At 35.7% G+C, this 14,900-nt stretch overlaps 1 protein-coding gene, 1 long non-coding RNA gene and 1 pseudogene across 2 annotated transcripts in view; 2 read left to right on the top strand and 1 right to left on the bottom strand.

The window, feature by feature from the left end:
* Positions 1–1,831: 1,831 nt before the first annotated feature.
* LOC109154762 (myosin-16) lies at positions 1,832–5,770 on the bottom strand. The gene is made up of 13 exons (XM_019302489.1): positions 5,696–5,770; positions 5,554–5,598; positions 5,342–5,455; positions 5,067–5,177; positions 4,758–4,932; positions 4,436–4,492; positions 4,103–4,239; positions 3,942–4,001; positions 3,782–3,859; positions 3,342–3,415; positions 2,793–2,863; positions 2,480–2,556; positions 1,832–2,098 (listed from the first exon to the last, which is right to left on the bottom strand). The coding sequence occupies exons 1-13, from the start codon at positions 5,768–5,770 to the stop codon at positions 2,030–2,032; spliced, it is 1,143 nt and encodes a 380-aa protein (XP_019158034.1). The 3' UTR covers positions 1,832–2,029.
* A 5,753-nt stretch (positions 5,771–11,523) lies between these two features.
* Positions 11,524–13,683, top strand: LOC109154760 (annotated as a pseudogene).
* A 19-nt stretch (positions 13,684–13,702) lies between these two features.
* The window catches only part of LOC109154847, a 1,292-nt gene continuing 94 nt past the window's right edge, over positions 13,703–14,900 (top strand). Inside the window, exons 1-2 of the long non-coding RNA XR_002049803.1 lie at positions 13,703–13,876; positions 14,662–14,900. The exon at positions 14,662–14,900 is cut by the window's right edge and continues 94 nt beyond it. This is a non-coding gene — a long non-coding RNA (uncharacterized LOC109154847). The remainder of the gene's footprint in view (positions 13,877–14,661) is intronic.

Below are 14,900 nucleotides of genomic sequence, written 5' to 3'. Positions count from 1 at the left end.
TGAAAAGTACTTCAAGTTAACTTAGAGGGTGTGGTTGACTTTCATAGAGTCGTTCAAAACTTTTTAAAACTTTATAAGACTCCATAAAAGTCTATATAAAAAACATTCAGACTTTTATCGACTTCTTATTTTAAAAAGTCTACAAAAGTCATTGAAATTCTAAATTGAATACATCCTTACAAACTTTTAATGAATTTGATTCTTATCATTTATAATTTTTTCTTACAAAACATTTATAATATATCATAAAATTCTTCTTATTATATAGTTCTTCACCCATATCAACATTCTTAGCATTATTATTTTTAATTTTAATCCATAGTATTGAACAATAAAATTTATAATAAAAGAATTGATCAAATAAAATATTTAAAAATATAATTACAAGTTGCATAAAATAAAAAAAATAAAAATCTAATATTAATAATATATATATATATATATATATATATATATATATATATATATATATATATATATATATATATATATATATATATATATACACACTTGATATATTGATAGGTATGAGGAAAATATAAGATAATGAAGAAAAAAATAATTTTATTAAAATTAGATAGGTTTATAAAGTTAAAATAGGAAGAAAAAATAGAGTTTAAATAGAGAGAGAGAGAAAACATTCAAAGTTGTTAGAAAGAAAAATTTGAAATCTTGGGGTTGATGGTTGGATTTCAACTATTTATATTTGAGAAGGAAAAGTCTAAGAAAGTCTACAAAAGTTCTAAAATTAAAAAGTCTACAAAAGTTCATAACTTTTTGAATACCACATGACTTTTAAAAACTCTCTAAAATTAAAGTCTTAATCGAAAACCACACGACTTTTAAAGACTCTTTAAAAATCTTGATTGAATACCGCCTGACTTTTAAAGACTCTCTAAAAGTTTGAATTGAATACCTCCAAACTTTTAAAGTTCATAAAAGTCTTTAAAACTCTATGAAAGTCATGATTGAATACACCCCCCTTAGTTCATCGAAACCTAAAAATCGATTAGTGACTTGTATTAATAGGTCATTCATCCTTAAAAGTGACAATTAAACACAACATGTTTTAGTTCATCAAAACCTAAAAATCGATTAGTGACTTGTATTAATAAGTCATAAAGGTTTTGCGACAATGTTCCAGTACCTCTGGGGTAAAAATCAACGACCAACGAACAGTCACCTTCTTCAAAGAAGGTGACTTGTTGAGTTGATGGTCATTGATTTTTGCTCCGGAGTTAACCGGAACATCGCCAGAACCTAACGACCTACTATTACAGCCTTTACATATCACTAATCGGTTTTTGAATTTCTATGCACTAAAACGACATGGTGTGCTTAATTGTAATTTTTAAAAATTCTGAAACCTAATTGACTTTTCGTATAAAGTTCAAGGGTGTTTATGTTGTGTTATCTTGAGGCTAAATTCAACAGAGGGTATATTTGAACCTTTTTCCCTAGATTTTACAAACAAGACATTATTTGAACAATTTATCCAAAATAAGCAGACTAACAGCCCTACCATTGCCATCTTCAAATGCAAATGTGGCAGAAAAAATCATTTCACTTGTCAACACTAGGCTTTACAGTGAAGCTCAAGAACTGAAGAACACAGTTTTGAAGTTTAAACTTGCTAAATTATAAAAGGCCCAAGTATGGCCTACAAGCCAAGCCCAAGGTGGAACCATAACAGACATTGTGTAAAACATACCACAACTCACACCTATATACAGAATTGTATAAGAAAACAAATCAGAATGTTTTAATATCTTAGAAAACAAATCACACCTATATTTGAAGTTTAAACTTGCTAAATTAGTATTACAGAAAGTAGCTAAACATAGAAATGGTTGCAGAATGCATGGAGGAGATTTACTGGGGTTACTAGTGTAGGCAAAGCATCAGGCAAAAGCTCTATGTACATGCTAGACACTTTATGTTACCATGATCTGATATAAATTCCTTGATATGTAATATTAACCTTAAAAACACGAATTGGGAAATGGATAGAAGACTGAATCTCACAGATTTATGGCTTATCTTCTTGTGCTGTTGAGGGCTCTGAATTTAGATGGGTTGCCGAGGCTGTAAGCTCATCCTACATTAGAAGGAACAAAAACTAAAATGAGACAGTGAAAAGGAATTGACAGAGATGATGATTGTGGCAAACAGGGCTATTATCTGGGTAATTACACTACTCCTGGAGCACAAGGGCAACAGTTAACAAGAATTGATATCCAGGGTGATAATATCCATATGAGTAGTTGATGAGCTGGCTTGTTTAGATGACAATCTAACTATAATAGGCAATCCCATTATAACCTTGCTGATGAGTTCATGGCTTTGCTTCAGCACCTGATGGGTTTGGTGCACAGTTTTCAAATTGATGCACTAAGCAAGCAGACTGCAATGTTTTCCGCAGATAATTAGTTTGCAGGAACTAAGAGCATCATTTTGAACATTATCAGTATCTACTTGCCTCTGATACATAGGAATCAGACATGCCATCCTCCTTCAAGGAGTTGTTTTTTAAACCCTCATCAAATTCTGGTGAAGCTGCATTAATGAAACAGAGAAATTTTGAATGAATTTAATACGTACCAAAGACATGAAGAAGGAACTGTGGCTAACGCAAGACCTGGCAATTTTGATTCCATACAAATCGCAAAGATGCCAGCTAAAGATGTTATGCCTCCTAGGTGATAAAATGAGTTTCTATACAAATAAGGCAGTAAAGGCGCAAGCCAGAAGATAGATTGATAAGAAAGCAAAAACTGAATAACACAACATACTTGTATTGTCCTTTGTAACAAAAGACTTGTTATGGAGGTTTTCTTCTCCATTTTGAACTTCATCTTCTGCCCTGGTGTGAAATATTTCAGAATATTAGGAGATTAAAAATAGGCACATTAATGCAGCTCAGCATCTTGCCTATTGAGTTTGTCCACCAGGAATAGAAAAAAGCATCTGTTAGATTCTTAAACTGGATTATCTCCACATTCAGTCTCAAGCTGTGCATCTTGCTTTAAAATGAACACACATTTATATGCAATTAGCTAACGGCTGTTTGTAAGTTTGACACCAAGAATTGTTCTGCTATAAATTCAAGAGTATATAAAGTTGAGAATCATTAGTTGCTTGGGCTTATTGTGCAAGAAAGAAGCTTGTATTTAAAAAGATATATAACCTTAGTTTTTGACAAGACAACATACTCATTTTAAAAAATCCACATTCAACATTAAGTTCTTGCTAAGTAAGGACTTTCAACTATTTTCTTAATTACATAAGTTAGAAATTCAACTTTTAATACAAAAGTTTGCAAAGTTCACTAGTATTTATACCTTAAAGCTTCCCCCTTTTCACTAGCTACATACTCCTCTTGGCATTCAAGCACAATAGTTAATGTTTTTCTGTCCTGGCATAGGATCCAAGACGCTTTCAAATTAGTTAAAAACAAATGTACATGAAGTATTACATAACACAACAAAGAGGTTATATTAAAAGAGGCTAATATAGACTCAGTAATAGTTAAACTAATTACTAATGATGAGAAAGGACCCTATGATTGCATAGATCATCAGGCTAATGTAAAGTACCAACTGTATATATGTTTAAAGCTTAGTGAGCATAAAAATACATCGAGGTTGTAGTGCTTTCAACCCCAAGTTCCTAAAAGTACTAAACAGTAAACATAATTTCACATTGCAAAATTCTCAAAAAGCTAAATCTACAAGTACTTCAAGTTTCAACTGGAGCTTTTCAAGTGAAAATAGCAGCTAACCTCTTCATTCATACGTGAGAGAGCATCTTGGATCTTCTTCATGACCACACCTAAACTGGCCACTTCAAAATGTAATTCCTGACAATTGAGTATCAAGAAGCATCCATAAGTTAAAATCAAGTCCTCTGGAACAGAAACAGTCCATCAAATTAACACAGACCTTGTTCTCCGATGTTAAGTTCTGTATGATCAGTTCCTTCACAGACAGATCTTGCTGAAGGTATAATTAGTTAAGAAAGAATTCTCATTATTTAAAGCAGTATAAGAAAGGTCATTATTTAGAGTTGACAAATCAGAATGAAGAACTGCGTGTATGGATATCTCCTCAATCTTTGGTTGGAATTCCCTTTTAACATCTGCTGCCTCAACTTGCAACTTCAGACCCAGAATAGTCATGTCTCTCTTCCTAAGCTCAAGTTCCTTGTTCCTCAATTCTCTTTCCAGGTTATTTATCCTTTCTGCGAACAGAATTATATATGGTAGACTTACAAATATCATATACAGAGTACTAATTTTTAAATTATCACGCATTTGGTTCATTGAAAAATGTTGGAAGTGATAGAAAGCTGTTTAGCTAGATAAACCCTTAGTTCCATTGGTACATGCTCTATGTCAGTGAGCCAGATTCCATGAGCACATGGGGGATGAAATTACCTACAAATTGTTTCTCAAATGTTGAAACCTCATCAACTTTACTCTTTAACTCAGCAACTGCAAAAGCAAGAGAAATTAGAAAAAGAAAAGAAAACAGGAATGCAAACAAAGCCAATCAGTAACAGTAAATGCTTGAATTGACTGGTCTAAATGTGGGGCCCAAGAGCAAATCAATAGAAAATAAGACATGTGTACTTGTGATTATGTTAAACATGGTTCGCATGGAAAATGCGCCTTGTTTTAAATTGGTTTGGTCTAGGATCCCACATATAGACTTGGTCCATCCAAGATTTTTCAATTAGTACCCACAAAAGCTACATGCCTACTTCCTCTCTTGCACTCAGAACATTGCGTGTGTCTTCCACAATTTGCTTGATGGAAGAAGCCTCCTTTTCAATGGAATCAAACAACATGGAGTGAGCTTTTAGCTTTTCAGACAGAACCTCAATTTTTCTATCCCTGGCTTCAATAGCCCGTCTCATTTCACATGTGGAATCCTGCAAATCAATAAATGTGGCAGAAAAGAAGCAGAACAAAACCTCACACAAGTGAAATTATAATGATGCACAACTGGATAAAACCATCAATCAAAAAGAAGGTTGAGTATGGAAAAAGAATTAAACAAGTGAACCTCATAAGCCTTAATGAAACTTTCTCTTGATTCAAGTATGTTGTTAATGGTTCCCTTCATTTCTTTCTGCTGGATCTCAAGCAAATCATTGTCGTTTCGTAGACATCTCACCTGCCACCATTTCACACGACAAAAATGTATAAAGTCCATGAGGACCATGACACAAATCATCAACTCACTCCTTACGTACTGTTAAATTTATATAATTTCAACAACGCAGTTTTACTAAAGCGCAGTGACTTGTTTTCAATTGAAAGAACAATTCCTACAAACACCTCATGTGCATTCACCTCTCTCTCTAGCTTCTGCCTTAACTCATTCGACAAACTCAACTCCGCACTTAGTCCACCCAACTTTCTGTTGAATTCTTCCTCAGTTTGCTTTTGCTTCTGTCGCATGCCAATTTCAACACTCATTCAAACAGATATATACACTTACGAGTTACGAATAGTGCATTAAGAGAAAATTTAGAGTGACAGAGATGAACCTGGGCCATAAGTTGGAGCTGCTCAGAAGCTTTGCGTTCTCTTTCCTGCAATAGTTTCAATACAATCAATTTGAGATTTGTTTTTTTTTTTTTTTTCAGGTTTTGAGAGATCGAGGAAGATTGGGATTAACATTTGCTTTACTTTGAGTTCATTCACGTCGGAAATTAGGGCATGAAGTTGAAGCTTGAATTGTGAGAGTTTGAGAAGACGCTCCATTTTTTACCCGCCAATTTGGCCGTTTAATCCAAATAAACATTTTAAAACATACTTGCATAGAGTACATTATATTTTTGAATTAATTCTATTTTTGTCCTAGCAATCACTTTTTAATTTGTTTTTTTAAAAACATTCACTGAGAAAATTTCAATTTTGGTCATACGATTACAAGGGTCTTGTTAATTTCAACACCTAACTTTCAAAAGTATCAATTCAGTATCTTGAGTATGTAATTTTTCTCAATTTTGATCATTCCGACCAATTTACCGGTCAAATTCGACCGGAGAAAATAATAGGCACAAAACTGAGGGGCAAATAAGTTTTTTCATCCTCTGCTCCTAATTGACCGGACCGCGTTTTTGAGCCGGTTCACCAAATCGACTCCACTCCCTCCCTCACTATTAGACCTGCGTATTGTTCTACTCTATCTCGTAAATCAATTCCTAATTTGTTTCACAACCCTAAAGCGAACAACACAGACGAACGAAGGTGAAGACGTCGAAGGAGTAAACAAGTACTCCGGCGAACACAGACGAAGGAAGGTGAACACAACGACGAATGGCTATGTCGTCTTCTGGTAGTGGAATGGGTAGTGCGTCCAATACTCTCGAAGCAAGTAAGATTTACTTAGTCTTGTAAAAATTACTTTGAAATTGGAACCTTTCGCATTATTCTGTTTTTCAGAGTATTTCTTGTGTGTATGTGAGTAGAGTATAGTGTAAAGTAGCAATGGTGATATTCTCTCTGACTGGGCTTTATATATGTTGAGAAGATGACACGTGGGGACCATTTTACTTGTATATTTGTGTTAGATTAAGGACATATTCTGAGAAAGTTGCTTGTGGGGTCCAATGTATTGAATATTTAAATTTTCTGAGTAGGTTTGCTTGGGGGGGACCACTGTGTTTATCTTTTTCTTGAAATGTCATGTGCATATATTGAAGTTTGTAGTTTAGTTATACTGACATATGCTTTTACTTTATTGTTTTACTATTTTGGTGCTTTCCAGAAGATAAACTTGGCCTCTTTGAAATTGCTCTATTTCACAATGAAATTATAAATAGGCAAGGTGAAGTGAAGTATTTGGGGGGTGATGTAGAATTATATGAAAGTGTGGATGCTAAGGAAGTCTGTATACAGTTCTTCAATGATAAGATCAAAGCTCTAGGGTATTCTGAAATAGGAGCCAACATTTATGATTTTACCACTGAAAGGTTGAATTTACTTCAAACTGACTTTGATGTTGCAAAATATCTAATTAATGCACAGAAAGATGGAAAAATATTAGAGATATGGGTGGAAACAGTGGATGCTACTGATTTTATTGAAACAGAAATAGATTTCTTTGAATCTGAGGGTGAATGGGACAGTGACTTTGAGCTTGAGGTTGAGTGTTTAAACAAGGATGAGAAGTGTGCTGATGGTGGTAATGATGAGGAAGATGGTAAGGGTGTGAAAGCTTTGTTAGAGGCTGACAGAAACAGGAAAAGGAACTGGAACATAAAGATTGAAACTGATGTTGAAGATGGTAATGGTGTCATGGTTGAGCTAGAGCCTGACAGAAACAGAAACACAAATGATTTTGATGAGATCAACTTCTCTGATGATGCCTCATTAGTGAATTCTGACAGTGATGTAGATAATAAGTGGACTATTTTTAGACCTGCCACTGACATGCAAGATCCACAGTTTACATTAGGTATGACTTTTGCATCCAAGCAACAATTTAGAGAAGCAATTAGAAACTATGGTTTAAAAAATGGGAAAGATATTAGAACTCTTAGAAATGATAAGCAGAGGGTTATAGTTGAGTTCTCACAACATGGTTGTCCTTGGAGAATAGGACTGAGGAAAGTACAAAACTCTTTGTCTTGGAGGATTCTAAACATGGTGGATGTGCATGAAGGTTGCTGTTGGGTTTGGGAGAACTCTTTAGTCAAAGCAAGTGTTGTTGCAAAGAGGTGGTGTAAGGAATTAAGAGACCATCCTGAATGGATGATGAAAAAATTCAGAGATAAGGTGAGCAGTGAAGAGGGTTTCTATCTAAGTAATCAACAAGCCTATAGGGCAATTTGGAAGGCTAAGAAACAAAGACTAGGTGATGATGAAGACAACTTCAAGAAGATTTGGAACTACCATGATGAAATTTTAAGGACAAACCCACACACCACTTGTATTGTCAAGGACAGAGATTTGGCTGATGGATCTGGGCAGAAGAGATTTTTAAGGATGTACATGTGCTGGGATGCTAGCAAACAAGGCTTCAAGCATTGTAGACCCCTCATAGGAGTGGATGGATGTCACTTGAGATGTTCTACAGGTGGGATGGTACTTACTGCTGTCTGTGTGGATGCTAATGACTGCATTTTCCCCCTTGCATATGCTATTGTAGAAGGTGAGAATAAGGAGTCTTGGAGTTGGTTTCTAAGATTGCTCAAGGATGATTTGCAGATTTTAGACCACTGTGAGCAGGATTTCTGTTTTATAAGTGATAAACAAAAGGGACTAATTCCAGCTTTTCTTGCAGTCTTACTTGGAGTAGAGCACAGATTTTGTGTGAGGCACCTACATTCCAATATGAAAGTGGCAGGGTTTCAAGGCAGAGCACTGAAGGATAGTCTGTGGGCTTGTGCTAGGGCAACAACTATGACTTCATTCAGTACTGCTTTAAGCAAATTTAGAGAATTAGATGAAGAAGCATATCAATGGTTAGGTGATAAGGATCCTAAGGAATGGTCTAGATCCCACTTCTCAACAGTTAGCCATTCTGACATGTTGGTGAACAATATTTGTGAGTCATGGAATTCAGCTTTACTTGGGGCAAGGGAGAAGCCTATTATTGACTGTCTTGAAACAATTAGGAAAATGTTAATGGCCAAATTCTTCGAATAAAGACAAAAGGCAGCTGGTTGGAACTCAGTTATCTGTCCTAAAATTGTTGGAAAAATGAAGCAAATTGAGAAACAAGCTGCTAGATATTTGGCTACCAGTGTGATTTTTTTAAGTTTGAAGTCCAACATCTGTATGGAGACCAACAAGAGGTGGACTTGGAGAACAAAAAATGCTCTTGTAGGAAGTGGGATCTCACTGGGCTTCCATGCAAGAATGTTGTGTGTGCTATTTGGAAAAAGAATGGCAATGGAGCAGTTTACGACTTTGTACATCCATGTTACTCAAAGGAGACTTATCTAAAAATATACAAGGGCTCAATTAACCCTATGGCTGGTCCAGATGAGTGGCCAATCAGTAACAACACTCCTCTACTGCCCCCTATCTATTCTGCCAATGTTGGGAGACCTAAGAAGCTAAGGAAGAAATCTGCGGGTGAGGATGAGCCTGAGTGACCAAAGTTGAGTGTGGATGAAGTATATGTCTCAAGAAAGCATATACAATTGCACTGCTCCCTTTGTAAGCAAGCTGGACACAATTCAAGGAGATGTCCATCTAATCCAAAGCAAAAGGTAATATTCCTTGTGGTATATAATTTTATTTAGAGTATTTGAATCTATGCATGGTTTGTAACTAAAAGTAGTGTATTGTTTTCCATGAAGCCAAAGAAAAAGGTGATTTATTCCACTAAACAAATCCCCATCCACATCACTAAGCAGCAGGGAGTGAGTCAAGAGGTTGGGCAGCAGGATCATGGAGTGAGTCAGCAGCATGGACTTAATGAAGAGGTTGGGCAGCAGCAGCACCATGGAATCAGTCAAGAGGTTGAAGCTCCTGTGCATCATGGAGGCAATGAAGGTCTTGGGGAGCAGCCTACAGTGAGCAAAAAGAAGAGCACACAGAAAAGGGAATCCAACCGTAAGAAGCCATATTATACGAGGAGCAAGACAACGATGAAGTCCAAATTTTTTGGAAACATTGATGAGCCAATCAACGTAGACTAGACTAGACTGACTGATGTACTACTTTTGTTTTTTGATCACTGAACATAAGCCTTGACTGATGTACTACTGTTGATTACTTTTGATGTTTTTGGATCAGTGATTATAAACCTTATTGCTGGAATGGTTGGAATTGTTGCAATGAATGTGAACATTCTGTTGGTATAATGGAAGTCTGTTGTACTTATAATGGCAGTGTGCTTTAGTTATGTAATGGCAGTGTGCTTTGGTGAATTAGGGCAGTGTGCTTTAGTTATTTAGGTAGTGTGATTTGGTTATTTAGGCAGTGTGCTTTACTTATAATGGCAGTGTGGCTGCTTAGTTTTGTAAAGGAATGGTTGGTTAATCAATGACAATTCAAATGGCAATAGGATCACTTGTTTACATTATCAAAAAGATAACTTCATTACATTACCAAAAGGATCACTTCATGTCTTCATTACATTACATTACTGACAACATAAGCTACAACTACTACAATCAATATTACTACCAATTTGTTCAACCACTTCAACACTTTTCCATCCTCCATCTTCTGACCTTTAAGCTTAGTATTTAGTGTTCTGATTTCTTCATCTTGTCTATTTATGCGTTTTAGCAATCCCGGTATGATTCGCTTCGAACGATAGCAAATTGGAGGATCATACCAATCCACAAATCCACACCCCACCTGACTCTGTATTCACACAAAAACACAAAAACCAAACTTTACCAAAAAAATAACAAACTGCAATCAGTACCATCCTAGTTTGCAAAAATAACCATTGCAGTCAGTAACCAAAAATAATAATATATAAACAAGCATAATAAACCATAGCTTTGAAAATTAAACAACACCATTGCAGCATGGAGATGGGGAATGGCACGGCATTGCAAAAATTAACGAACACCATTAACGAATTTGCAAAATCTTGGGAAAGCAAATTTTCTCTTAACCAAAACTAATGATAATTACTTATCATACTACCACGGCATTGCCAAAATCTCCGACCTGGATTCTCATTTGTCCATGAAGTTCAAATCTTTAATTGATGACCACATCTACAATGGTGAATTGGGAACTTCTCTCCAAATTCATTGTACTCAGTACTCAAAGAAGAAGAAGAAGAAGTGTAGAAATTACTCATACTCAAAATGGAGATGGGGAATGGCACTGCAAACGGTTCGTTCTTCTCCCCACCCTTCTGTCTGCTCTTGGCCATGCAAATGTTAGGGCTTAGAGTAGAACAATACGCATGTCTAATAGTGAGGGAAGGAGTGTAGTCGATTTGGTGAACCGGCTCAAGAACGCGGTCCGGTCAATTAGGAGTAGATGATGAAAAGACTCATTTGCCCCTCAGTTTTGTGCCTATTATTTTCTCCGGTCGAATTTGACCGGTAAATTGGTCGGAATGACCAAAATTAAGAAAAATTACATACTCAAGGTACTGAATTGATACTTTTGAAAGTTAGGTGTTGAAATTAACAAGGCCCCTATAGTCGTATGACCAAAATTGAAATTTTCTCAACATTCACTTTTGGTTATAATATTATAATGACATGATTATTTTTAGTCTTTTATCAACAAAACAGTTTAAATACCGTTAAATACGATAAAATCGTTAAATACAATGAGATGTTTGGTAAATAGTTATTAGTTATCCGGTTTAATGGATGATAGCTAGACTAGATTACAGTTTTATCATCGGACACATTCATTAATTCAATTACTAAATGTCTAAATTATAAGCATTTCTTTTGAGTGAGACAACTGGAACAATACTAAAATATGGGTAGATACAAAAGAGAGCCATAAATAAATAATAAATTATATATTAAAAACAAAATCGATTTAAAGTGGTGCTCCATTTCTAATTCCAGTGTTTGATGGAAACAAGTTTTTCTTTCTTTCCTCAAAGCCCTAACTTTCATTTCATTTTCATTCTTGAAAATGAATACAAAGAGAAATGCTAATTTGTCTTGGTTCTTCACTAACATGAGTTGGAGGAGAATAAGGACAGCAAGCTCTACTCCCATTTCGGCCATTTTTGCGGCGGAAACAGAAGCAGGTACGGTTTCTTCAATAAATCAATCCAAATTCAAAAAAAGCTCTAATGATGCCCTAAAGTTATTCCGTCAAATGGCTCATACCAGGCCCTTGCCTTCTATTATTAAGTTCAACCAACTACTTAGTAGAATTGTGAAATTGAAGCATTATTCCGTAGTTGTTTCCTTGTTTCAAGAAATGCGCATTAAGGGCATCCCAATAAATGTGTATACCATTAGCATTCTGATGGATGTGTACTGCAGCTCAAGTCGAGTAGATTGTGGGTTTTGCTTACTTGGTGTGGTTTTCAAGTGTGGATTTGAGTTTAATGTGGTCACATTCAATACTCTGATCAAGGGTCTCTTTCTGGATAATAAGATATTGGAGGCTGTAGGGCTATTCAAGAAGTTGGTGAGGGAAAATGTGTGCAAAGTTAATCAAATTACTTATCGTATTCTTATAAATGGGCTTTGCAAGGCAGGTCATACACAAATTGCTCTTGATTTACTTGTAGTAATGCAACAGGAGGGACCTAAGCCGGATACTATAGTCTATAGTGCTGTAATTGATTCTCTATGTAAAGACAGAATGGTTGATAAGGCTCTTGGCCTTCTCTCCGAGATGATCGAAAGAGGGGTTCCCCCGAATATCTTCACATACACTTCACTGATTCAAGGCCTTTGCAATTTTAGCCGATGGAAAGAGGTTACCAAGTTAATGAATGAGATGGTGCTACATAATGTATATCCAGGTGTGTATGTTTTCAATGTATTAATGGATGCCCTAGGTAAGGAGGGGAAGTTGGAAAGTGCGGAAACTATTATTCAGATCATGATTCAAAGGAAGATTTATCCTAATGTCGTCACCTAAAACACTCTTATTGAGGGGTACTGTTTGCAAGGACGGATGGATGAAGCGAGGAAAGCTTTTGGTCAGGTGGTAGAGAGTGGCCTTCAACATGATGTTTGGACCTATAACACATTAATTAATGGATACTGTAAAATAAAAGAAATGGATGAAGCGAGGAAAGTTTTTGGTCGGATGGTAGAAAGTGGCCTTCAACCTAATGTTTGGACCTATAACACATTAATTAATGGATACTGTAAAATAAAAGAAATGGATGAGGCCATGCCTATGTTTCGTGCAATTCCTCAAAAAGGGCTTCATCGTGATGTTGTTACCTATAACGTAATGTTGCAGGGGTTATTTTTGGTGGGTAGATGTTCTGCTGCACTGGAACTTTTTCAGGAGATGCTGGTTGTTGGACATAAACCAAATTTTTACACTTCATGTGTCTTACTTGATGGTTTGTGTGATAATGGACTTGTTGAAGAGGCTATGTCAGTCTATCATCAGTTATTAAATAGAAACAGAAATGGTTCTCATGTTTATGGTACCATCATAATTGATAGGCTCTGCAAGTTAGGACGGCTTAATGTTGCACTCGATCTATTCAATGACCTCATCTCTAAAGGGCGATGCCTAGATGTGAATACGTACACTGTAATGATAAATGGGCTTTGTCAAGAAGGATTAATAGATGAAGCCTTAGAGTTGTTAAGGAAAATGGAGAGAAATGATTGCTTACCAAATACTGTGACTTATAATGTTATTTTGCAAGGATTTGTTAGAGAGAAAAAATGTCACGAGGCAATTCTAGTTTTGGATGAAATGGTTGGTAAGGGTATTTCTCCAAATGAGCGCACATTGTTCTTCATAAACGACTTACTTGCACTTAAAAGTGGAGATGAGACAGTACTAAAGGTGATGCAGAAATTTGTAGCAAATTATGTAAAGTAACTACATATTTGGAATGTTTTAGCTTCTCTGCTTGTTCATGGATTGCTACTTTTGGAGGAATGTTTTCAGAGATTTCACTCCCAGTTCATTTAGCACCTACTAGGGTAGACATCCAACTGACTGTACCTCATAGATTCCACAAGTTTGGGTCTCAGCATCTATGCTTTTAACAACATAATAGTTCTCGATGTTAAAAGAGTATGATGAAGCAAAAAATAATTTAATTACATGAGAAGGAAGAGGGAGCTCTGTTATGTAAAAATTCAGAAGTGTCTCATAGACTAGCTAAAGGCAGAGGGACATAATGTTTCTTGGAACCCCAGTGAGGTTATTTGGACAAACATTTTATTATTATATTTGTGCAGCTAAGTCACCGTGATTGATGGACTGGTAAATCTTTTGTACCCTGCAACAGAACCACTCCATTTTAGAACAATGACATACTGATATCTTCGGTTATTTTATATCATTCTTTTCTTTACTTAGTATACGGTATTCCATTGTTGTCACACTGCATATATTTCCCTTTCACTTAATGTGATGCATGATGATCTGATGATCCATTGTCTTATATTATAGTAAAAAAATAATATACCATCCTGTAGGAAGTGTAGGAAGTAGCAGTAGCTTTCAGATATTTAGTTGTGGCAAAGTAAGGTTCAAATGGCATTCTCTGCAGGTCAAAATAATCCCCTTAAGTTAGTAGTTGAGAAAGCAGTATCTTTCGTAAAAGGTTTGTGTTCCATCTTCTTGTTCGAATGTGTGCATATTTCTTGAGTCAAGTCTGTTAGTTGCAATAGTACATTAGTGAAATGTTCTGTTATGTTTAACTAATGCGTTTTGAATATTTTTTCCAGCCTTTTCAAGAATACAGTAGTCAAATTTTATAATCGAGAGTGGTGACAGTTACTAATACAAGAAATGCTAATGCCTTCTGATACTCCAAAAACTTTAATCTACATAACTGCCACCCATGATATGCTAATTTGGTTTCTGGTTTGTCTAGGAAGGGATTTGAAGCATTCTTAGATAGGCTAAAGCTTTGCATCTTGGATTTTGGGCTCATAATTCAGACAGGCTTTTATGTTCATTCCTTGCAATTGAAACCAATGCTTCTGCCATTCTTGCTGATCTTGCTGATCAAAGCTTCTGCTGTTGTGAATGAAATAATGCAGGGTAACAAGTCTGAAGAATTGCCAGAGCAGATGTTATGTTGTGTGAGACAATGAAATTGATTACTGAAATTATCAGTAGCTATGTGGTCTATTAGTCTACTCTTCAGCCCAACTAGAATCCGCGTAGTTCTAGGTCTCGGTTGTCATGTTTTCTAAAGTGCAACCTTAGACCTGGTGTCATTTTGAGGTATTTTGGAATACGATAAACAACTTCCAAGTAACATTCAATGTATGATAGA

Source organism: Ipomoea nil, unplaced genomic scaffold (assembly GCF_001879475.1).
Source record: "Ipomoea nil cultivar Tokyo-kokei standard unplaced genomic scaffold, Asagao_1.1 scaffold2653, whole genome shotgun sequence".
In the NCBI taxonomy this organism is placed as follows: Eukaryota; Viridiplantae; Streptophyta; class Magnoliopsida; order Solanales; family Convolvulaceae; genus Ipomoea; species Ipomoea nil.
This window is presented reverse-complemented; position numbering and strand designations above follow the sequence as displayed.

Coding starts and splice junctions, on each gene's coding strand:
- LOC109154762 (XM_019302489.1), bottom strand. CDS start 5,770: ATGGAGCGTCTTCTCAAACTCTCACAATTCAAGCTTCAACTTCATGCC. Junction 4,933..5,066: donor GTTTCATTAAGGCTTATGAG/GTTCACTTGTTT, acceptor ATTGATTTGCAG/GATTCCACATGTGAAATGAG. Junction 4,493..4,757: donor GAGTGCAAGAGAGGAAGTAG/GCATGTAGCTTT, acceptor TTGCTTTTGCAG/TTGCTGAGTTAAAGAGTAAA.